The sequence below is a fragment of the Dipodomys merriami genome, unplaced genomic scaffold (genome assembly GCF_024711535.1).
Source record: "Dipodomys merriami isolate MVZ:Mamm:240054 unplaced genomic scaffold, mDipMer1.0.p SCAF_22, whole genome shotgun sequence".
NCBI classification, from domain to species: domain Eukaryota; kingdom Metazoa; phylum Chordata; class Mammalia; order Rodentia; family Heteromyidae; genus Dipodomys; species Dipodomys merriami.
Genome location: NW_027203604.1, coordinates 17,563,572 through 17,587,938, shown reverse-complemented (window position 1 = coordinate 17,587,938; position 24,367 = coordinate 17,563,572). Strand labels below are relative to the sequence as shown.

Here is a 24,367-nt window from a genome sequence, read left to right as displayed (position 1 = left end):
CTCTTGCTTGGCTTTTTTTGTCTTTTTTGCTCAAGGCTGGTGCTTTACTACTTGAGTCACATGTCCACTTCCAGCTTTTTGTGGTGGTTGAAGGGTTGCTATGGAGATGTTTTCTTATCGCCAGGTGAGAGGACACATACCTGCCATCCCAGTTACTTGGGAGGTATCAGCTGGATCTCAGGCAGAGGCCAGCACAGGCATAAATCCAAGACCCTATCTGACAACTAAAGCACAAAAGGGCTAGAGACATGGCTCCTCCAAGGCCAGAGTTAAAACCTTAGTACCACCAAAAAGCTGCTTTACTCATGAGGACAAAACTCCAAAGACAACTTAGCCAGGAGTCCTTTGGGGCCCAGCCTGCTCTTTTTCTGTCTCCTGTGTCTTGTCTTCTTGCTTGCTAAATACGGACAAGTCCCAGGGCCCATCTTGTGTCTTCCTTCTAGCTATACTCTGAGCCCAGGTGTTTCTTTCAGCCCCTGGGCTTTAAAGGCCATCTATCGTAAATAGATGCCTTACCATCTGTGGCATGATGGCTCACAGCCCAGGTAAAAAGTTAGGGAACTCCCCATCTGAACAAACAAACTTACATTCTTTTCATCCCAGCTACATGGAAGGGAAGGAGGTTAGAGGTCAGGTCCACACTGGCCCCTGGAAAAAAATACTGAGACCCAACCTGGAAAATAACTGAAGCAAACAGTGCTGGGATATGACTCAGTGGTAGAGTGCCTGCCTAGCAAACATGAGGCCCTGAGTTCTAATCCCATTACCAATCATCAAGAAAAAGAATGCTAGGCACCAGTGGCTCACACCTGTAAGCCTAGCTCCTCAGGAGGCTGAGATCTGAGGATCATGGTTCATAGTCAGTCCATGCAGGAAAATCCATGTGTCTCTTATCTACAATAAACTACCAAGGGCTGGGAAGGTGGCTCAGTGGTAGAGCGCTTGCCTTGCATGCCAGAGGCCCTGGGTTCGATTCTCAGCACCACATAAGCAAAAAGAAAAAAAGCCGGAAGTGGCGCTGTGGCTCTAGTGGTAGAGCGCTAGCCTTGAGCTGAAGAGCTGAGGGACAGCGCCCAGACCCAGAGTTCAGGCCCCACGACCGGACAAAAAAAGAAAACAAAATAAAATAAACTACCAAAAAGCCAGAAGTGGAGTTGTGGCTGAAGTGATAGAGCTCTAGCCTTGAGCAAAAGACGCTCAGGGACAGTGCTCAGGCCCTGAGTTCAATCTCCAGGACCAGCACCAATAGTAATAATAATAATAATAAAGAAGGCTAAGAAGAGGAGGGGGAGGAGGAGGAAGGGGGTGAGAATGCAATCATAAATCATAAAATTCAATGCATATTCTACAAAATGAAAACTGCGGGAAGGGGTGAGTTGGGAGATGTTGGAGACTGATGAAAGGGGTGGCATTGATCAAGATGCATTGTATTCATAAGCTGCTTTGTTGAATAGCAACTCCTTTGCACAATTACTTAAAGATAAAGTAATTTTAAAAAAGAAAGGCAAAGAACTGAAAGTGTTAAAACCAAATTTAAGAAAGAGACCTCAGTATAGAATTAATTCCGGGATGGCACGGTTGTACATTCCTGTGGTCTCAGCTATACAGGAGGTAGAGGTAGGAAGATCTTGCTTCCGGACAGGTCCTGGGAAAATTAGTGACCCCTATCTGAAATATAACCTAAAGCAAGAAGAGCTGGGGGCACAGAGTAGTAGAGAGTACTTAGCAAGCCTAAGGCACTGACACACACACACACACACAAACACACACAAAGAGAACTGACTCGATTCTGCCTACAACTCAGACAAATGGAAATTTATAGTGAAGTTGCTGTGATGGGGCGAGTGTCAAGGGGAGAGGAAAATTCAGAGAACATTCTGCTAAATAGAGGCCAGCTACAGGAGATCAAATGTCACCTGGGGCGGGGGCCGAGACTGAGGCTTTAATCAGATACTGAGGATGGAGATTCTGGCTAAACTGACTTGACAGGATTTTTATTGTAACTGGACAATTCAAAAGATGGCACAAAGTGCAAACTTGAGGCTAAGGGAGAAAAGCCGCAGAAGAGCCTGAGGACTGGCCGGGGAGAGAGAAACTTTGCCTCCCTACCCTTGGACTTCTGGGATCTGCAGGTAAGCACACCTACTTTGGTCTCTTTCTTTCATTTCACAGTGCCCTAAATTAGCCCCAAATATGCCTGCTGGGTACTTTGGTACTTTGGCACCCAGGCCAACGGGGGAGCTGGAGGCTCCTCTTTCTTGGTCTCCCTCTTCTCCAACCCCAGTGACTACTCACTCCCAGCATGCCTTGCAGCCTTCGCAACCCCACATGTCCACATTCTGATGGTGCCATCAGTAAAGTTCAAGCCTTCACCACCTCAGACTCTTCCATGGGTCTTCAAAGTCCTCATGCTAGCCAAAATAGTCAGACATCACGTGGGCATGGGGTGAGATGGAGGGAGAGGGTGCTTTCTTCTTGCAGCATGGAAACCAGGATGTCCTCATCTTGTTCCATGGGTGGCTCCACAGGCCTGATGCCTGTTCTGTTGTCCTACAGTTCAGATTTTCCTGATGGTTGAAATTTGCCCAAATCTGCTAGTTTCTGGGTGAGGCTGTGTGGCATCCCTGGACTGGCGCTGCAGGAGTTGATCACTGCGCTCTCTTTGTCTCTCGCTTTTGCTTTAAGAAGTTGGCTTCCTATTTATGACATTCTTAGCGAGCTTGTTAGACCTCATTGAATGAAAATCAGCAGCTCTTACACTGGGATGCAGCTCAGGGGGAGGTGAGTGCGCTTTTCAATGCTGTGTGCATCTTCTCTTCAGTGGTGTGACCCTGAGGGGAGAGCCTGGCCTAATTCTTCATTGATTTCTCAGTAGTATGGAGTTTGAATTCAATCCTTGTGCTTGCTAGGTAGCAGAGCCATGCTTCCAATTACCCGCCCCCCTTTTTTGTACCAGTTATTATTAAATAAAATTTTGATTTTTGCATGAGTCTGCATCTGGACTCTGATCCTACTCAGCTTCTTTCATTGAGATGGAGTCTGATAGGCTCAGCTGGAACCCCCATCCTCTTCAGCTCAGCCTTCCTGGTAGTTTGATTGACAGGCATGCACCTCTGCACACAGCTATTAGTTGAGAAGGGGGTCTAAACATCATTTTTTGGTGTCCACGCTGGCCTCAAACTTTGATCTCAGCTAGGATTACAGGCATGAGCCACTGCACCTGGCTATAATTAATAATTCTTTTTTTTTTTTTTTTTGCTAGTTGTGGGGCCTGAACTCTGGGTCTGGACGCTGTCCCTCTTCAGCTCAAGGCTAGCGCTCTACCACTTGAGCCACAGCGCCACTTCCAGCTTTTTCTGCATATGTGGTGCTAAGGAATCGAACTCAGGGCCTCATGCATGCAAGGCAAGCACTCTACCACTGAGCCACCTTCCCAGCCCTAATTAATAATTATTAATTCCCGTAGCTTGTTACTGCCACCCTCTCCTGTCTGCTGTATCAGATACCCCTTCCCCTTAAATGCTTTAAGTGTTTGCCTCATCTTTCTCTTTTTCCCTTCCTCACTCCCTCCTTTCCTTCTTTCTTGGTGTCTGCATGGGGCTTGAACTCAGGGCCTGGGTACTGTCCCTGGGCTTTTTTCCTTAAGGCTAGCACTCTACCCCTCTGAGTCACAGCACTACTTCTGGTTTTCTGGCAGTTAATTGGAGCTAAGAATCCCATGGACTTTCCTGCCTGGGTTGGCTTTGAACCTTGATCCTCAGATCTCTCAACTTCTCAAGTAGCTAGGGTTATAAGCATGACCTGCCAGCGCCCCTTGCTCTCCTCAGGTTCTTCCTGTGTGGACTTTCCTTCCTTACCATATCTCAGTCTCTGGCACTTTTTAGAATTGGCTGGAAGCGCTATCTGTCCTGGGACAGCTTCACCCCATCTTCTGCCCCATGGCTGCTGGTGTAGGCCTTGTCATCGGGACTTTGACACTTGTTCCATTCCAGGCCTGACACCCTGCAGTGTGGTTGTAGTCCTCACTCCGTGTCTTTCCCAGGACCAGCTGGTGACCCTGTGGAGAAGCGGAGGCCTAGGATGAAGGGGCAGCTACTTCCCAGTGCAGTGTCTGTTTTTCTTGTTTACTCTTCCCTGCTCTTGTCCCAAAGGCAAACTGCCAATCCCCCCCCCCTTCCTCTCTCTTCTAGCTCGCTACACAGTGGGCAACAGGGGAACCAGCCCCTGATATGGGCAGGCCATCAGTTACATGGTCTGCTTTCAGTCTTCCTGAAAGTTGGAACTGATTGGTTCCCTTCCCTTTTTGGGTTTCCAGCCCAGCAGATGCTCCACAGGGAGGCAGGTGACTGGCAATCTTTGGGTATATCCATATTTGGGTCCATCATAGTGAAAGCTAGTATCAAATTCTACTCAATTCCCAACTGTCTACTAGAAGGAATATGGACACCTGGTCTAATAGCTGCTATCAAAATACCCTATCACTGTCAGACAGGCCGAGTTGTGAGCGCCTCTTGGTAATCCATGGTAGAACATGGGCTGAGTCTTAGTTCATGTGCTTTTGCTCACCTTGTGAGCAAAAGTTCCCACCTTGCAGTTCCTGCTCCTCATCAGCTTTCTTCTTCCTCCTTTCTTTTTCCTTCCCTTCCCCTTTACCTCTTCCTCCTCTTTATCCTCCTCTTCCTTTTTTTCCGGGGGTGGGGGGTGGGGAGGGAGGACAGAGTCTCACTATATAGGCCAGGTAGGCCTTGAACTGGAGATCTTTCTGCCTCTGCCTCCAGAGTGCTGAGCTTACAGGCATGCATATCCAGGCCTGGTCCTCTTCCCACCTTCACAGCCCTGCTATACTTCATCAGCCTGTCATATCTTTCTGCCCATGAATCCCACCTAGATCTGGAATAACATGCCCCTCACATGGGGCTAGGTGGGATTGAAAGTTGGAATTTTAAATATTTACTTACTTATTACCAAAGTGGAAGACAGTGTCTCTTGTAGACAAGTGCTCTACCAATTGAGCCATATCCCTAGACCTTCTGGTTTTGTTTTTGAGGCACGGTCTTGCTACCTTTGCTCAGGTTGGTCTCAAACTCACTATCTCCTGCTTTGCTTCCCAATAACTGAGATTATAGGTGCACACCACTACTCAAGGTAGAATTAAACAGTAAATGAAACATGGTAGTGATCATGCATGGTTGTGCACAGCTGTAATCCCAACACTTAGTAAACGGAGGCAGCAGGATCATAAGTAGAAAGCGAGTCCAGGCTACCTGGCAGGTTCTGGGTCAGCTTGGCTATGAGACTGTCTCAAAATGTTGAGAGGGGTGGGGGATATGAATATCCCTGTAATGAACTGGAGGGTATTGGGGTCTTGGGTAAGGATCAAGCCTGGGGAAGGCCAAGGGGAGATCTGGATGTTGGTATAATATATGCGTGGGGCTCTAAGGCAGGGGCAGGACAGTTGATTTTTACCCTCCCCCACATCAATTTATTTTCTGGCTCTGGCTCCAGAGACTGACCCTTGAGAGCTGTGTTCTTTGGGTCCCATACACTAGTCTCAGAAGTGCTGCTAAATGCCCGTTGCTCATGCCTGTCATCCTAGCTACTAAGGAGGCTGAGATCTGAGGATTGTGATTCAAAGCCAGCTTAGGCACACAAAGGCAGTACTGGCAGGTGACTAGGTGCAGGAGGGTAGAATTGGGGATGTTCTCTTTGCTCTGTCTCCCATTGTCTCTCTGCAGTCAGTTTCCACTGGGTGACCTCAATCTGCACATCCTTCCTCTCTCTGTCTCTCTCTCTGGTTGGTTGTGGGGCTTGAACTCTGGGCCTGGGCGCTGTCCCTGAGCTCTTCAGCTCAAGGTGAGTGCTCTACTACTTGAGCCACAGCACCACTTCTGGTTTTGAGTGGTTTCTTGGAGATAAGAGTCTCATGGCCTTTCCTGCCCAATCTGGCTTTGAACTGTGATCCACAGATCTCAGCCTCTTGAGTAGCTAGGATTACAGGTGCAAGCCATTGGCATCTGGCTGACTTATAGCTCTTTCTATTTATCAAACATTTTTCTTTTGGTCCGATTGTGGGTCCTGAACTCTGGGCCTGTGCGCTGTCCCTCAGCTCTTCAGCTCAAGGCTAGCGCTCTACCACTTGAGCCACAGTGCCACTGACTTATAGCTCTTTCTAAGCGTGATGGCACCCAACTTTTGTCTATCCTTCAAAGGGTGGGGGGAGGGGGACACACTGATAGGCTCATACTCTCCACATTCCCATGCTGGTGACACTGCTTTTGGTTAAATTATTCTGTCCCTTGCCCCTTTCTTGGGACCCTATGGGGGGAAGGGTTCCGGCTGTATCTAGATCAGGAAGGATGCTCAAGGGCCTAAGCTGGGGATCTGAGTTTCCTAACCAACTCCTCCTTCCCGCTCTTGTTCCCTCTTTTTAAAATAGGGACTCAATTTTTAATCTAAAAACAATGTGTGTGCTGCTACTAGGACTTGAACTTGAACTCAGGGCCCAAGTGCTGTCCCTGAGCTTTTTGGCTCAAGGTTAGTTCTCTACCACTTAAGCCACTACTCTACTTCTGGCTTTTTGGTAGTTAATTGGAGATAAAAGAATATTACAGATTTTCCTGCCTAGGCTGGCTTCCACTGTGATCCTAAAATCTCAGTGTCCTGAGTAGCTGGGATTACAGGTGTTAGTGGCTGGCACCTGGCTTTCAAATCTTAATCCCTTTGTCCAGTTGAGGCTCTGAAATTGAGCGAATTTATTTGTTAGGAGCGAGAAGTTCTTTTAGTCTCCTCCTAGTTGCTGTCCTGTTTTTGAAGGTCCAAGGCTGGAGTTCATCACAGAATGTATAACAAATCATGGTGGGTGGGAGCTGGGGAAGAAACTCATACCACACCATTCCAGACTGAAGAAAACAAACAACAACAACAACAAAACCGCCCAGGACTTCCGTGGGTTTCACAGCGCACCGTTAACCCTAGTTTGTGTCCCCCCTTGGTGGATGCAGACAGATTTTTGGAGGGGATTGTGCCAGCGATCCATGAATTCACACATCCTCCATTGCTCGCGCCCCTGCCTGTATCACTCCAGACTGCTTGTAAGGGAGATCTATCAGCTGATCTTTTCTCCCTACGGTCCACAACCCTGCCTGCTTCCGACTGCCGCTGTCCACTGAACGCTTCAGTCCTTGATCGCTGCTGGCCATCTGCCCTCCGCATCCCGCCCTAGACAGTTACCAAGCATTGTCCTCACATGAATGGACACCTGGTCCACCCACCTGGTCCAGCTCTGCTCCTGCCGACAGAAATAGAGACAGAAACAAGAGAGAGATGACAGAGAAGAGAGCGCGAGATCAACCTCTGGGGGGCTCCCTGGAGCCAGACCGGCCCGATCCAGGCCCGCTGGGGGCCGGTCCTTCGTGGGGCCGGGGCGGCGCACGGACGCGGCCCTGACACCGAGCACGCGCGGCTCTGTGGACCACGCGGCGGGGGGATGGAGTGGAGGCGGTGTTCCCGTAGAAGATGGGGGAGCCCCGTGGCCCAGGCACGCTGGATTGTGGGGACCTACGAGCGTCCAAAGGCGCCCCGCGTCCCGTCCTCGCGCGCATCCCGGCAGCGCCGGGGCCGGAGCGCTGGGCGACCGCGCGCCGCCGGGCCCCGCGTGACCGGAAGTTCCCCCCCGTGGGCGCGAGCGGGGCGGGGCCGGCAGGCGGCACTTCCGGTGCCCACGCGCCGCCGCCACCGCCGCCGCCGCCGCCGCCGCGCAGCTCGCAGCCGTCACTTTGTGCAGCGCGGGCGCCCGGCGGCCTGAGGCGCGGGCCCGTGGTCGGGGCCCGGCCCGGCGCGCGCGGTGAGTGGGGCGCGCAGGCGGCAGGTGCGGGTGGGCCCGACTCACGCTGGGGGGGAGCCACGGTGGGGCGCTGGAGGCCGCGGGGGAGGGGCACGGGGCGGCGCGGGGGTCCGGGCCCGGAGGGATCACCCGCTGCCGGGGGGTTCCCGGCCTTCCCCGGCAGCACGGGGCTCCCCACGGAGCGCCGTGGCCCCCGCCCGGGCCTGCGCAGCAGGGACGGCCGCGACCCGCGGAGCCTGGCAAGCAGGCGGCGCCGAGGGGGCGGGCAGGGGAGGACACGCGCGGCGCGGCGCGGCGTGGCGTCGGACGGGGACCTCCCCTTCTGCCGAGGGCGGGGCTGCAGCCGCCCCCGCCCCCGGGACACACCCATCCAGGAGGGGGGCCGCCGCCGCGGCTCCGGCGGGAGGTGGAGGCAGGCTGAGCACCCCCAGGAGGTAGGGAGAGAGGGCCGCTTTTCCAGCCCCCCCCCCCCCAGCCTTGCTTTGTGACCTTGGTGGGGGCCCCACGGCTGAGCCTGCCCTCATCTGCAAATGGAGGCCCTGCTGGGCCTCTATGCTAAGTCTTCTCTTGCCAGAAAGGGGGAGGGGGTGTCAGGTTGAATGGAGCCTGGAGTGGCCCAGAGGTGGGAGAGGAGTCAGGGTTAGGTCAGAGTGGGGATGGGCCCCCAGGAAAGGGAGGATCCATCCCTAACTCAGCCTGTGCCAGCGGGAGGTTTGGCAGTTGGTTTGGTTTAATCAGTGTGGGTAGGTGGGGTGGTGGCTGTCCCCCCCCTACCCCCGGCTGCCCCCTGGAATGGAGAATGGCTGCCATGGGTACACCTGCACCAGGAGGGCAGGGATTGCTGAAACCCAGGGAAGGGTGGTGAGGGTCATGTTGGCCAGGGAAAGAAGGTGACTAGATACAAAGCACATGCAGGAGTGTCCTGCAGCCTCCCTCCCTCACCTCCCCCAGGTGGGTTTCCCTGCTGTGGACACTTTGGGGTAGGTTCTAAGACTTTTCAAACTTGGCCACTTCTTTTGTCCTTGTTCTCTCCTTGTCCCATCTTGTCATCTCCACTTCTAAATGTCTGTAGCATTTTACCTAGGGTTCAGGAGTCCAGTGGAGAAGAGGGTCTGGGAGGACTCAGAGGCTGAGATGATGAGTTTTTTTTTTTTTTTTCTTGCCTGAGCTTCTGACCTAGAGTCAAGGCTGAATGAGTTTCTCCCAGGGCTGAGAGGCTGCCTGTGTGTGTGTGATTGGGGGTGGGGGGAAGAGGGAGGGAGAGTATGATACTAGGGATGACAGGGAGACTTCAGAGCCTGCATTGCTCTAAGTTGTGACCTCCCTGCCCCTGAGTTCCATTTTCAGAGCCTTGTGCTTTGAATTCTGGTCAGGCATATAGAGGGGCTGTTGTTGGTCCTGGGCTTGCCTACTGACCACTGACGGGGCTCTGCTTCCTTTCTGGTCATGAGTGGGTAGACTTGTCAGCAGAAGGGACTTTACCTATTGCCCTCTTTGGAGACAAGAGGCTCCAACAGCCTCTGTGAACTAGGGTCCTATTTCAAAGCCCCCTGCCCCCTCAGCTGTAGTCCTGTTCTGGAAGATGACAGCAGGGGCTAAACTCTGAGTTTGATAAATTCATGTCCATCACATCAACTGTGCACCTTAGACACTGCTTTAACAAATATGGAAGTGCTTACTCTAGGTCTGGAATGGAGATAGCAAAAGGAGCTCCCACTGTCCCCCAGTTAACTGTTCTCAGGTCAAGAAAATGTGGTGCTACCAGAGAAGAGAAAAAGGACTGGCACAGGATGGCTGTGGAGCATCATCCAAACAGCGGGAAGAGTGCTGGGGGAGGGAGAGGACTAGGGAAGCAGAAGGGCACAAAGAGGCTCTGCAGTGATGAGGCAGGGCCTCTGTATTCCCAAGTCTCCGGGTTTCTTCCTTTGTTGGGTTCTTAAATATCATGGTCTCACTATGGGGTGTCTGAGGTTGCTGCCCTAGGTAGTGGCCAGGTAGAAGCTAGCTTTGCTAGTGTCTGGGCTCGCCTGGAATTTGCAGCCTGAGGCCTGAGAACAGCCTTCCTCTTGGTGGGTGGTGGTTGGAAAACTGCTGGTGAGTGTTCGCTGTGTCTGGGCAGGGCTGTGTCCTAGGGCAACATCAGGACCAATGTTTCTACACTCCAGCACCTTCCCACAGTAGAGGAAAAGGCTGAGGCAGGCAAGGCCTCCCTAGATTTCAGAGTGTGTGTGTGTGTGTGTGTGTGTGTGTGTGTGTGTGTGTGTGTGTGTGTGTGTGTGTGTGTGTGTGTGTGTGTGTGTGTGTGTGTGTGTGTGCATGTGTGCTCACTCATGTGCGGGTTCTGGGGCTCGTACTTCAGGGTGTGTGTGTGTGTGTGTGTGTGTGTATTTGTGTGCATGGGCGCTCACTCATGTGTGGGTTCTGGGGCTCGTACTTGAGGGTCTGGGTGCTGTCCTTTAGCTTTTTTTTGCTCAAGGCTAGCACTCTACCACTTGAGTGATAGTTCCTCTTCCAGCTTTTGTGGTGCTTAATTGGAGATAAGAGTTTCTCGGACTTTTCCTGCCCAGGCTGGCTTCCAACAGAGATCTTCATATCTCAGCTTCCTGAGTAGCTAAGAGATAATAAGCAGGACAGTTAGGACAGAAGTGGCATCTGGATGCCAGGTGGTCCTGGTCCCTAGTCTTAGTGAGTCTGCACAGAGGCTCAGTTTTCTAGATGTTGAAGTATGGGTTTTAAACAGCTGCTCAGAGCAGTGTGGGAGATGAGCATGTGCCATTTGAGCAGAGAAACCCAGTCCTTGGGTAGTCTCTTGTGTGTCCACAGGAACACTAAGGCATTTTACTCAGACTGCTGCAGTCTGCTTTTAGTTGTTCTCCCTCTCATGTGGTCATGTGGCCTGCACTTCAGGATCCTTTGGAATCATCTTCAGGGTTGTGGAATGGTCCAGACTTGCTTTAGAAATGTCTCATTAGACTGGACATGCTGCAGGGGCCAGTGCTGGTGTGAGACTCAGTCTTTGAGTTCATAGCCAAAAGGTAACCACAGAGACAAGCCAAGTCAAGATCATAATCATGGGCTGGGAATGTGGCTTAGTGGTAGAGTACTTGCCTAGCATGCTTGAAGCTCTGGGTTCAATTCTGTAGTACCACATAAACAGAAAAAGCCAGAAGTAGTGCTGTGGCTCACGTGGTAGAGTGCTAGCCTTCAGCAAAAGAAACTCAGGGACAGTGCCCAGGCCCTGGTTTCAAGCTCCACCACTGGCAAAAAGAAAAAGAAAAAAATCATAATCATGACTGTCCTGCCTGTGGGACTCCACAGGGGCTGGGGAAAGACGCACAGCAGGGCCCCAGAGGGCCCCAGACACAAGGCCCTGAAGCAGTGTGGCTGGTATGCCCTTTACCCCTGGGTTAAGCCATCTGTGAACTTGGCAGGAGAGTAGGACCCCATGGGCCGAGTCTCATCCTCAAAGTTGAAGGAATGTCTCAGGGCATTTTATTCATCTGTTTTGGCCTGGCAATGAGCCCACCTCCATGACCCTCTGAGCTTTTCCCAGATGCCCTAAAATGCTGCGGGAGGTAAGGGCAGAGGGGAGGATGACATGTTTTCATGGATCCCTTCTCTTGCCTAGCTCTCAGGAAGGAGCCTGGCCCTGCTTGATTCTTAGCTCTGGTCTCCCCTTCCCCCCATACAGTCCAGCAAAGCTGCAGATCCTGCCTCGTGCCTGTCCAGCCTTGGAAGTGCCTGAAGTCTGGCTGCGTGCAGGCCTTGCCACCTTCTGCCTGGTTCATGCATGCTGAAGGCTGGGTAAGCACTCTGCTAGCAGTGGGCTGCCTCTGTAGGTTAGGCTCACCATTATCCAAAAAAATATAAGCAGCCATGGTCTATATTGATTACCTCTTGTGGGTCCCGAGGACCCAGACTCTGTAAAATGCTCTTTACACCCAACAAAAAGGATGGCAGCTTAAAGCCAGGTTCTAGCAGCCAGAGAAAAAGCGTGGAGGATATGACCCAGGGATTTCCAGTGAGGGGCTCTTGAGCAAGTGAGGCTCTTTGTGGATCTGGAATGGGCCAGTTACATAGTATAAGATGATGGACAGCCGGGTGCCGGTGGCTCACACCTGTAATCCTAGCTACTCAGGAAGCTGAGATCTGAGGATTGCAGTTCCAAGCCAGCCCCTGCAGGAAAGTCCGTGAGACTCTTATCTCTAATAAACCACTAGAAAACTGGAAGTGGCGTTGTGGTTCTAATGGTAGAGCACTTGCCTTGAGCTGAAGAGCACAAGGACAGCGCCCAAGCCCAGAGTTCAAGCCCCACAACCGACAAAAAATGATGATGGACAGTGTCCTGGTCTGTCATCAGCTCTATTGGCTGCATCTGTTTCTCCACCTGTGTTTCAGGCCAAGCGGAGGCTTGCTCCCCAGGAAGATGGCAGCTCTTCACACAACTTCAGATTCCTCGGCTGTCCAGTTGGAGAGGGTAGAGGACAGAGTGGAATGTGGTACTGACCAGGAGGAGGAGGAGGAGGAGGAGAAGCAGGGAGAGGTGGAAGATTTGGAAGAAGAAGAAGAGGAGGAGGAGGAAGAAGAGGAGGAAGAGGAGAAGGAAGCACAGGTACAGAAGGTGGCAGAGGTGGAGGTGAAGGCCAACTTGCTGGAGGAGGAAAAGAAAGAGAAGGAAGAGGAAGAGGAGGATGAGGAGGTCCTGGCAGAAGAGCCCAGTTCTGGCTTGGAGACAGGGGATCAACATAGCCATAATGGTGATACCAAGTCCACAGTTCTTCTGAGAAAGTGTAAGAAAAAGGAGCAGCCCTGGAGGGGGGGGAGAAAAGGGGCCAGGGGTGGATCCAGCTGGGGAGAGCTCTGGGGCCCCAGGGGAGCTGGAGCTGGAGCTGTTGGCATAGCCCAGCACAAGTTTTAAAATGAGCAGCTAGGTTGCTGCAGCTCTGCTTGCTGTCTGAGCACTGGCCCCTCAGAGATCTTTTCCTTCAGCCCTGCAGGCTTCCCGGCTTGTAGTTACTGCTCTAGATGAAGAAGAAGAGGAGGAGGAGGAGGAGGAGGAAGAGGAGGAAGAGGAAGACTTCCTGACAGCTGGGTCCCAGGTGAGCTGCCCTCTGATTTGGAGCAGGTCATCAGGCAGGGTTTCCCCACAGTGCCTCTCCCACCTGCAATCTGGAGCCCTCTGTGGGCAGCAGACAGGACAGGACTGTAGATTCCAGACGGAGGGGCTGAGCTCTGCTTGTTCAGCGACCTCAGAGACCTAGCTGTCCCCCAAGGTCAGGCTGCTGTCCTCATCTGTCCAGGGCCCATTTCCATGCTGCTCAGTGAAATCAGCCAACGGTGCCTACACTCATCTGCACAGGTGCCCTTGCCCCTGGAGTAGGTCCTCACTGTTGACGTGGCTGTTGACATGGAGGGGCTGTGAGGCTTGGTTTTATGCCTCCATAAGATGATCATTTTCCGTCTGATCTGGAGTCCTCATCTCTGGATGGGAATGGCCTTCACCTCCAGGGTTGGAGTGCAGCCAGAAGGGGCCCACAAGGTATCTGGAACCCCATCCAAATCCACATTGCAGGGCCTTACAATGTTCTCACGGGTGGAGCTAGCAAGCTTCCTCAGCTGTTTACCTGGAGTAGCTGAGGGCAGACCAGGGATGTGTTTTCCAGGGATTGGTGACCTTTGAGGATGTGGCTGTGTACTTTTCCCTGGAGGAATGGGAGAGGCTGAATGTGGAGCAGCGGGCCCTCTACCAGGAAGTGATGCAAGGGAACTATGGGATCCTGGTGTCCCTGGGTAAGGAAGGAAGGGAAGGGAAGGTGGGATGGAGGGAGTGGAGGGAGGGAATGCAGGTGGGCAGGCTGGCCTTTGGTTCTCAAAGGTTGTCTGCTGGCATGGCTGTGGTGGTGAAGCCAAGGGGGAGCTTCTCAAGCCCATGGTCTCAAATTGGGCAGGTTCTGAGGCTAGCCTATTCCAGGGAAGACCTATCACCGCCTTGGCCTGTGGGGTGGAGAGGTGAGCCAGGTGGACCCGTTCTGTGGAGCTGCTGGCCCAGAGGCTTGGCTGGGGAGCAGGGGAGGGTTGGGGATGAGGCCTGGTGGAGAGTGGGGTAGTGAGGGCAAGGCTTTCAGGAAGGGAAGCACAATCTCCAGGGCAGAGCAAGGAGATGAGGGCTGGACCTGGAAGCAGGAAGCAAAGCTCTGTGGTATGGGGTCTCCTGTAATGGCTACTCTTTTGCTCCTCTTTTGGGTAGGATACCCAATCCCCAAACCAGATTTGATTTTCCGCCTGGAGCAAGGGGAAGAACCTTGGGTCCCAGATAGCCCCCATCCTGAGGAGGGCGACATTGTCACTGGAGTCTACACAGGTGAGCATAACAGGGGATATGGAGATCTTGTCAGACTTTGGCCTCTACCCAAGCTGCCTGCAGGCCTCGAACCCAGTCCTGCCACCTCCACTGGTCAGTGCTAGTGGTTTGTAGGTTGAGTGGCTTTGAGGAGACAGAGCTGCTGTGTGCCATCTGTCCTCTGCCCTTACCTCTTGATTTCTCCTGGTCTGGCTCCATAAGAGCCTACAGGCAGGCTAAAGAATGGCTCCCAGTTCATCTTGTAGCCTGTTTTTTTTTTTTTTTAAATACTACTTTTTTAATGGTATGAAAATGATGTAAGGGCTGGGAAGGTGGCTCAATGGTAGAGTGCTTGCCTTGCATGCATGAAGCCCTGGGTTCGATTCCTCAGTACCACATAAGCAGAAAACGCCTGAAGTGGTGCTGTGGCTCAAGTGGTAGAGCATTAGCCTTGAGCTGAAGAGCTGAGGGACAGTGCCTAGGCCCACGGTTCAGGCCCCAGGACTGACAAAAAAAAATGTGCAGAGGGATTAGTTATGTAAGTCTGGTTGTAGCCTCTTTTTTGTTGTTTTACAAATGAGAGCAGCTGTCAAGGTGTTGGTACAAGTTGCCTTGTAGACCGCAAGTATATTCTTTCTGCGTCCAAAATCTTCACTAAGCCTCTGACTTCTCATTTGTCCACTTCTGGAAAAAGGGCCACTTCAGATGAGCCATGGCAGACTGTGGCCTGGGTGGGCAGTTCTGGGCCTTGTGCAGAGACTTGGGGACAGTGTGTACAGAGGCATTCAGATATCGAGCCTTGGGCCTGTTCAACTTTGTGAGCTCCACTTGATTCGTGTGAAGAAGAATTAAACCTGTGGATTCCAGCCCAAGCATGTCCAACTTGTGGTCAAGTCAGGGTGCCCTGTGGAGTCTGCAGCCACCCTAGGGTTCTGTGGGGTTGGGTGGGGGTCCTGGGCCAGCAAGGGTCTATGATGCTGTCAGTCTGGGAGGGGGCACTAAGTAGCTATTATTGTCAGCCATCAATATTTTCCTTCTTGTTGATATTGGGCTTGGAACTCAAGGCCACACATTTGTGAGGCAGGAGCTTTACCAAGTGAGCCATGTTCCAGTCTTAAACTTGTCCTTTTTTGTGGCATTACTGGGGTTTGAACTCAGAATCTTATGCTTGCTAGGTAGGTATTCTTCCTGCTGGACCATACCCCCACCCTCGTTGAACTCATTTCCTGTCAGCCCCAGTTTGCTCTGGAATGGAGAACGTGGCTGCAGGCTGCACATGGTGTGTCATTACCTGGCTGGTGTGCCCCTGCCTGGTTGATGGTCTGCCCTGAGTGTCCATGCTGAGCTGCTGTTCTACTTTCTCAGATGGACTCATTGTGCCCCAGTGTCCCTGCTTCCTTGTTCCTGCACCCCCTTCCTAACACATTCCGAGTGGGCACCGGGGTTGCTCACCCTTGCGTATCTGTGGCACCCAGAATACTCATGGTGAGTCAGTGATGGCTCCTATAGGACCTGGTACTGTGGGGGTGGCTCCTGCACCTATACTGAAAGTGAAGGGTAGAAGACAAGCGCAGCACCCAAATAGAATTTACACAAGAGAGGACAGAGTTGAAGTTTCAGGGGGAGTGAGAGGTAGATGATTAGCAGCAAGCAGCCAGGGGCCTGGAGCCCCCATGAGATCCCCTCCTACAGGTAGAGGCAGACAACTCAGCAATAAACATTGGGAACCTCAGAGAGGCAGACTGTTGAGTGGAGGGGACCTTGGATATCAAGAGTCCCATTTCTAGTCCTAGTCAGGGGACTGGGAGGGCCAGCTTATCCCTGGCCTGGGAATGCTTTTTTTCCTTGCAAATCACACGTGAAGCTGGGTGCTGGTGGCACACACCTGTAATCTGAGATCTAAGGAGCCGAAGTCAGCTCTGGCAGGAAAGTCTGTAAGACTTTTGTCTCCAATTAACTACCCAGAAAAGGCCAGAAGTGGCTTTGTGGTTCAGGTGGAGTCATTGTCATTGGACATCTCAGGGTCAAGAACTAGAAACCCTGAGTCATTTCAGCAGTAAAAACAACACCAACAAACAAACAGAGGATGGAGCCATCTCCTGGGCAGGCCAGCTTCTCCAGGATCCCACTGGATCCTCCCAGTGCTGCAGAGATTTTGAGAGCCTATCTCTTGGACTGCAGCCAGCCTTGACCTCCCCAAGGTATGGGTGCCCTTCCTCTCCCTTGCTGTGTGTTCTCAGTGGTCTCTGTTCCCTTGTTGCATGTTTAGGACAGTGGCCCCTGCCCAAGATCTGGAGGTAGTAAGGTGTGTTCCTCCTTTGGGGGTGGGGGTCAGGGTGGGGCTTGCTCATTTCCCTAGTCCCCTGGCATTCCTACTGCCCCTGCTGCTTTCTGAACAGAGAGGTGGGTGGGAGGAGGCCATGGGGACCCACCACCCTCCCAGCTCCTGGCAGCAGGGGTGCCTACCTGGCAGCAGGCGGCCCTCACTGGCCCGGTATCCAGTGCTGTGACTCTCCTGATATAGCCAAGTGTTTTTAGTCTTTGACTGTCCTGAGGGGTACAGACTCATTTGCTCACAGATCTACAAGAAACAGCCATTCCTTAGTGTGGATTCCCTTCATGTTAGGGTGCTCTACTTACCATCTACTTCAGACCCTCATCAGAGCCTGGGGAAAATTCACCTAGCCAGGCTGTCCTGAGGCCCAGCCTTCCCACACTGGGGAGCAAAGAAGAGCACTCAGCCAGGAAGGGGGGGGCTTTTTGTGCCACTTTTCTCACTAAAGTGGCCATGATAACCAGATGCTGTTCATTTAAACCTTATGTTTACTATAGTAGTATAATATTATTAGCTATATGAAATGTAGACTGAATCACAAAGTATTGCTGGGTGTGGTGGTGCGTGCCTGAAATCCCAGCCACTAGGAGGCGTAGCTTCTAAGAGGCTCATGGTAGGCCCTGCCTGGGCAAAAAGAGACTACCCCAAAAATAAGACTAAAACAGGTCAAGGGTGTGGCTCAGTGGGAGATGAGTAGTGATAGATCACCTCCCTACCCAGTAAGCGTCCCTGAGTTCAAATGCCAGTAACATATTAAAACATTACGAAATATTAAAAGAATTACCCAGTATTTTGTCCTCCTACTGGATCAGTGTGTGGCATTGTCACTGCTGTGGGCAGGTCTCTGCACTTCCATCTGGCTTAGTTTCACTTGGCACTCTGCAGCATCCTCCCATGTCACTGGGTGACCCTTTTGTGCAGAATGGGGGCCTGGGGAAGGGCAGCGTTTGCCATGAGGGGCCAGCACAGGCTCTGAGGCTTCCTTGAGCTCTAGCTATGGGCCAGAGTCTGGGGGGAAGCCAGGTGGGGTGAGGTGTGTCCACACTAGCTGTATGTTCTTGAGCCTTCCAGATGCTGTGTGCTCCGATCACCGGGGCTGCCAGGGTCTGGGTGATTTTTCCCTGTGCTGAGTAACTCTCTCTGGGTACTCTGATGGATATAGACTGATTCCAGAGCTGTGCTCAGTGCTAACTGAGCTAAGGTTGGGGTTCATCTTAGAGGAGGGGCAAGTGGCAGAAATTCAGGGGTGCTACATTTCAACTGCAGTCTGGTGGCTTGGGGTCTTAAAAGCAGTTTCAGAAGACCCACAGTGAGGTGTCTCTGGAGGGATTAAAACCCTGCAGCACAGCCGCTGGGACCTGTTGGGCTGCCCCCAGGCCACTCTGCCAGTGCTGCTGTGGGAGTGGGAGGAGCCTCCCACTGCTAGTGAAGCCCAGCAGGGCTCAGCTGCCAGCCATGCTGTGCTGTGCCTCTAGGCTGAGCTGCTGGGGAGACAGCCCCATCCATGCCTTCACTCTGTGGGCCCAGGATCGCTGTCATGGCTTAGTTTGGGTCTCACAGGAAACTGCAGCCAAACTCACCCATTTCTTTCTTTTTCTTTTTTTTCTTTTCTTTAATTTTTTTTTTTTTTTTTTTTTTTTGTCGATTATGGGGCCTGAATTCTGGGCCTGGGCACTGTCCCTCAGCTTGTCAGCTCAAGGCTAGTGCTCTACCTCTTGAGCCACAGCGCCACTTCCGGCTTTTTCTGTTTATGTGGTGCTGAGGAATCGAACCCAGGCCCTCATGCATGCAAGGCAAGTGCTCTACCACTGAGCCACCTTCCCAGCCCCTATCACATCCTCTTATTCCTCTCTTCTGGCCCAACTTTGTCACCTCCAGGAGCCTGGTACTGGACTGACGACCTAGAGGACCATGAGGAGGAAGACGATGAAGACTTCTTGGCAGAAATGGCCGAGGAGGAGAATGAGCCACCCGGGCTGTGGTCTGCCGCCTATGGAGTTGGGGACGTGCCTGGGACCTGGGGCCCCGACGACTCGGATTCCGGGCTGACTGCGGAGGGGTGGGGACCGGACTCGGGTGGCCTCGGAGTCCTGGCAGATGAGGCTGGGGCAAAGCCCTTCCTGGGGCGGGAAGAGCTGGCGCCCTGGGCGTTCCCAGTAGTGGCCGCCCCAATTGGGCGACCGGAGACCACATGTGACGTGTGCGGCAAGGTGTTTCCGCACCGGTCCAGGCTGGCCAAGCACCAGCGCTACCATGCAGCCGTCAAGCCCTTCGGCTGCGACGAATGTGGCAAGGGCTTCGTGTACCGCTCGCACCTGGCCATCCACCAGCGCACGCACACCGGCGAGAAGCCGTTCCCGTGCCCCGACTGCGGCAAGCGCTTCGTCTACAAGTCGCACCTGGTCACGCACCGGCGCATCCACACCGGGGAGCGGCCCTACCGCTGCGCCTTCTGCGGCGCGGGCTTTGGGCGCCGCTCCTACCTGGTCACGCACCAGCGCACGCACACGGGCGAGCGGCCCTACCCATGCCCGCACTGCGGACGCAGCTTTAGCCAGAGCTCGGCGCTCGCGCGCCACCAGGCCGTGCACACCGCCGACCGGCCGCACTGCTGCCCGGACTGCGGCCAGGCCTTCCGCCTGCGCGCCGACTTCCAGCGCCACAGGCGCGGCGGGGGCTGCACGGAGCCCGGCGGCAACGGCTCGCAGCCGGAGCCCCGCAACGTGGCGATTGCGCCTGGGACCGAGGAACTGGAGGTCGGGACCGAGGAAGCTGAGGAGCCAGAGACCAGCGCCGCGGACAGAGCCCCTGAGATCGACGAAAGAGGGGCAGAGGCCTCTGTCCTCGAGAACACTAAGGAGCCGGAGCCCGGCCAGCGGCCCCTGGAGGTGGGCAACGGCCTAGGAGAGGGCCAGGGCCCCTCCTCACACCCGCTCGGCTTCCACTTTCCTGTGCATCCCAAGTCCTGGCTCCGACCCGACGGCTTCCCAATCTTGGGCCTCCCTGAGTTCGGAGAGCGTCTGCCAGCCGACGGGCGCCCCGTGCTGGGTCCCCTGGGGGGCCCGCTGGCCCTGGTGGAGGGCGCGGGGCTGGCGTGTGGCCCTTTCAGTGGTGGCGGAGGCAGCGGCGGTGCCGCGGGCGGCGGCCTTCGCGCGTTCGGGCCAGCCGTCGGGGGGCTGCTGGCCGAGCCGGCGCCCGCCGCGCTGGCCGAGGAGGAGAGCCCGTGGATCTGCTCGGACTGCGGCAAGACGTTCGGCCGCCGCGCCGCGCTGGCCAAGCACCAGCGCTACCACGCAGGCGAGCGGCCGCACCGCTGCGCCGACTGCGGCAAGAGCTTCGTGTATGGCTCGCACCTGGCGCGCCACCGGCGCACGCACACGGGCGAGCGGCCCTTCCCGTGCCCGGAGTGCGGTGCGCGCTTCGCCCGCGGCTCGCACCTGGCGGCGCACGTGCGCGGCCACACCGGCGAGAAGCCTTTTGTGTGCGGCGTGTGCGGCGCGGGCTTCAGCCGCCGCGCGCACCTGACAGCGCACGGCCGCGCGCACACGGGCGAGCGGCCCTACGCGTGCGGCGAGTGCGGCCGCCGCTTCGGGCAGAGCGCGGCTCTGACGCGGCACCAGTGGGCGCACGCGGAGGAGAAGCCGCATCGCTGTCCCGACTGCGGCAAAGGCTTCGGCCACAGCTCGGACTTCAAGCGGCATCGGCGCACGCACACAGGCGAGAAGCCCTTCCGCTGCGCCGACTGCGGCCGCGGCTTTGCGCAGCGCTCCAACCTGGCCAAGCACCGGCGCGGGCACACGGGGGAGCGGCCCTTCCCGTGCCCCGAGTGCGGCAAGCGCTTCTCGCAGCGCTCGGTGCTCGTGACGCACCAGCGCACGCACACAGGGGAGCGGCCCTACGCCTGCGCCAACTGCGGCCGCCGCTTCTCACAGAGCTCGCACCTGCTCACGCACATGAAGACGCATCGAGGCCCGGCTGCGCCCGGCGCGGCGCCGGCAGCCCCTTCGCCCAAGACCCCAGCGCCCAAGGGACCGGCGAGCGCGAGTCCTGGCCGGGGCCTGGGCGGCAGCGCCCTGCTGGAGTTCGCGGGAGGGACAAGCTTCGGCTCGGAGCCCGCGGCATTCGCGGGGCCCTCGGGCACCTACGTTGGGAGCCCCGGGAAGGAGAGCGTCCCGTGAGGCACCGCGGCCCGCGAGCAGCCCGCCCCGCCGAGGGGCGCCACCCATGGCCCCGGCTTCCCTCTCTCCCGCCTGAAGAACGAGGTCTAGTGAGGAAGCAAGGGGAGCGGTGGGGCAGCCCCTAGAACAGACGGCGACCCCCACCCCACCCCACCCCGGCGGCGGGCCAGGCTATTTATTGTGCCCGGATTCCCACATGCGCTGCTGCTGGTCGCCGATGGTGTTCAGGGTGGGAAGTTGAGGAAGAGCGCGGGTCAGCGCCCGAGGGGAGACCCTGGTAGGTGTTGGCCCCTTCCCCCCTTCCTCAGCGGGAGCTCAGAGCCTTTTGGTCTCAGTGGGCCCAGAAAGCCTTGGGAACGCCAGGCCAGGCCTTGATGGCAAGGACCGCTTTGGTCTCAGCTCCCTCCACCCATCCCTTGGCCCCGGTGGTCAGAGGTGGTGGCATTCAGATGTCCTTGGGGTGCCCTCTGGGTTCCCACAGACCCGGGCCCCATCGTCGTTCCCTGGACTGTCCCCTCCTGCAGCAGGCAGACACCCGGGGCCCTGCACATCGGAGCCCAGGGCTCTTTTAGCTTTTATTGCCCAGTGCGGGTCCAAGGATCTCCCCTTCTGTCCACCTGGTGCCAGGGCCCCCGCAACCTCCGAAGGCCCTTTTAGCTGCTTCTGTCGTCGTCCACACTACATTCCTGCCCCACTGGGGGCCGAGAGGTGGCAGGCCACACCTGAAGGGAGTGGGCCCGAACCCCTGGCACAGTGACACCAAGCAACCAGCTATGCAAGCTCTGGCCTGGTGGACGGCAGTGGCCGCGGGCTCAGGGCTCAGGGGAGGTCACCTCGCATTATACTGTTTGGGCCAGAGAAGTGAGGTTTTGAAGCACTGCATTCCCTTTTAGAGCTAGTTCCTTCTGTGTTAGTGTAGACACGGCCGCAGGGGTGAGAGCCAGCGGCCAGGCTGCTAGGTGCTGGTTGGGTTGGTGTGGTAGTGGCGGGTGGTGGGTTGGGAGGAGAGCGGGGGTCTCAGGGAGGCCCGAGTGCTGGGTCATGGCCTCTCTGCCCCGGGCCTTTTCCTTCCCATGTCTTCTGGGACACGAGCCTCGGAAGGAGCCAAAGCAGGGTGGGCCGGAGAGGAGCCCCGCCCCATCCCTCAGGCCTGGCTACTTCAGCTCTGCCCAGCAGCGGTCGGCAGGACCTAGCTTTAATAAAGATGGCGAAACGAGCTTTCCGACTGGACTCAGTGCTGTTGCGGCCCCTTGAACTGATCAGAGGCTCCGTGTGGCCTGGAGCCCACCTTGTTTCTGCAAAGGGTTTGTAGTTTTCTTATAAGAATCTAGATTTGGTCCCAGAATGGCTCCTAGAAGTCAGTTCCAGGAGGACCACAGGACTCTGTGGTCTTGTGGGCACACCCCCTTCGGACACACGTGTGTAATACATACTGCCCTGAGATACCACGGGGTGGGGGTAGGTGGAGGAGATTTTTATTTTTTAAGGAGCTGTACAAAGGGATTACAATTTCCTAAATCAAGTTATGAGTTCAGTGCTTCTTGGGCAAAGTCACACCTTCCTTTGCTTTTGGGGGGGCCAACCTGCTGGTGGTCAGAGGGGCAGGGGGCCTCCCTACCTGGTGTCTTAGATATGCCCAGGCCTTTCCTTTGTGGTCTGAACACCATGTGAGTTTATTTTGGCAGACCTGCCTGCTCCAATGCCACATCCAGCTCCTTACCTAGAGCACTAAACACCTGCTTGTAAACTCATGCATTTTGATTTATATCCCAGGAATTAGCTCTGATTCTCATTCTTTTCCTATGGAGGAAATAGGGAATTATGAACCAGATGGCCTTCACAAATGTGACATGGGGGTGGAGAGTAGGGTGAACAGCACACAGCAGCCTAATGTTTCATTTAAAGTGCAAGTGGGCTTTTAAGGTGAATATTGTGTAGTTGAATACTGTGACCTAGTTAAAGTGGGTGATGTTGGGGGTTCACTAAAAACAATTATGAGAGCTGAAAGATTCCCTGACAGGGAATTCCCTGATTAAACAGCTAACAGCTAAAATCATTTAATTTTTTCCTTCCCTCCCTCCCTCTCCTTCCTTCCTTACCTTCTTCTCCTCCCCCTCCTCCTTCCTCTTCTTCTCCCCCCTCTCCCTCCCCCTCCTTTTTTTTTCTTCTTGTCCTGGGGCTTGAAACCAGGGTCTGGGCACTGGCCCTGAGCCTCTTTGTGAACAAAACTAGTGCTCTACTACTTTGAGCCACTGTGCTACTTCTGGCTTTTTGTGAATAGTTTATTGGAGATAAGTCTCATAGATTTCCTGTCTGGGCTGGCTTTGAACCGTGATCCTCAGGTCTTAGCCTCCTGAATAGCTAGGATTGCAGGCCGAGTCACTGATGCCTGGCTTGTGTATTTTTGGTTGTATGAGAGACCCCATCTCAATCCAGAAGCAAACAGACACTCTTTGTTACCCAGGAGTGGAACCAGTGAGCTCCTGGAGTCACTAGGCCTGAGCGCCCCATATCCCCCTCCTTTTCCTTTTTCCCTCCTCTGTCTCCCCAACTTGTTCCCATTCCTTCTCCTTACACTTTTACTTTTTCTCTTCAGATATTTTTTTGTTTTCTCCAGTGGGCCTTCTATGGAATAAAGCACTTTGAACATTTTGGTCACTAATAAAGCTTATGGTCATTGTTCATAACTCATTTTTTTCCAGATTATAAAATGAATGTGGGTTGTAAAAATCCCAATGGGTCAAACTCCTTGTTCATCTCCTAACAGGCATCCAGCAGCCAGGCATATGGACCACACTTCTGTGGATGGGGAAATGGCTTAAACTTGGGAACACTCTTGTTACCTGGCCACTTGCTCTGTCCATTTAAAAACAATGAACATTGTTTCTTTTTGTTGATACTTGGATTTGAATTCTGAGCCCCACACTTGCTAGGTGCTTTAGTTTTTGAGTCACATCTGCAGCCCTCTCCCACCCTTTTTTTTGGGGGGGGGGCTATATTTTACAGAGCTAATTGTATCTCTATGTAGCTAGATTACAGGTACGGGCCATCAACCTGGTTGTGGACATTCTGATAGCTACCTCATTCATTTTAACCTGTCATGGCATTCTATCCTCAGAGATGAAGGGCAATTTACATAATCACTTCTCAGTTGTATTTGGTTGTTCCCATTTTGAAGAGCAAGTCTGTCTTCTTTCTGCTTTTCAGAACCTTGATTTTTTTTCTACATTAATTCTTAGATATGGCCAACAGAATGGACTTATTAGGCCCTCCTTTCCAATCCCTTTCTGGGGATTGGGAATAAATTTATAGTCTTAATGAAGTATCCACTGAGGAGGTCCACTCTTACTAGGGTGTGAAATCAGGCACTCTCCCACATGAGCCTCACCCCTAGTCCTTTTTGCTTTAGTATTTTTCAGATAGGGTCTAGCAGTGTAAAAAAGCATTGTAAACCAAAGCTTATTAAGGTATGGTGGTCATTCACCATACCTTAATTCACCAACATACCAGAGGAGCTGTGCCAGGAAGGTGTGCAGGAAGGGGGAGGCCCAGAGGCCATCCGTGGATTGGTGAGCAGACACTGGAATTCATGGAAATGGTTTCATCTAAATGCCCCATGGGCTAGATCAGAAGGCTCAGGTTCAGTGAAAGTCCCCATAGAGAGCCTTAGT

At 54.2% G+C, this 24,367-nt stretch overlaps 1 protein-coding gene across 1 annotated transcript in view; it reads left to right on the top strand.

Moving 5' to 3' along the window:
• The window catches only part of LOC138834942 (zinc finger protein 316-like), a 30,680-nt gene extending 8,750 nt beyond the window's left edge, over positions 1-21,930 (top strand). Inside the window, exons 4-8 of the mRNA XM_070033734.1 lie at positions 12,242-12,633; positions 12,833-12,942; positions 13,507-13,633; positions 14,091-14,204; positions 18,397-21,930. Of these exons, the coding sequence (XP_069889835.1) occupies positions 12,242-12,633; positions 12,833-12,942; positions 13,507-13,633; positions 14,091-14,204; positions 18,397-20,696 (3,043 nt within the window). The 3' untranslated portion in view covers positions 20,697-21,930. The remainder of the gene's footprint in view (positions 1-12,241; positions 12,634-12,832; positions 12,943-13,506; positions 13,634-14,090; positions 14,205-18,396) is intronic.
• The last annotated feature ends 2,437 nt before the right edge of the window (positions 21,931-24,367 follow it).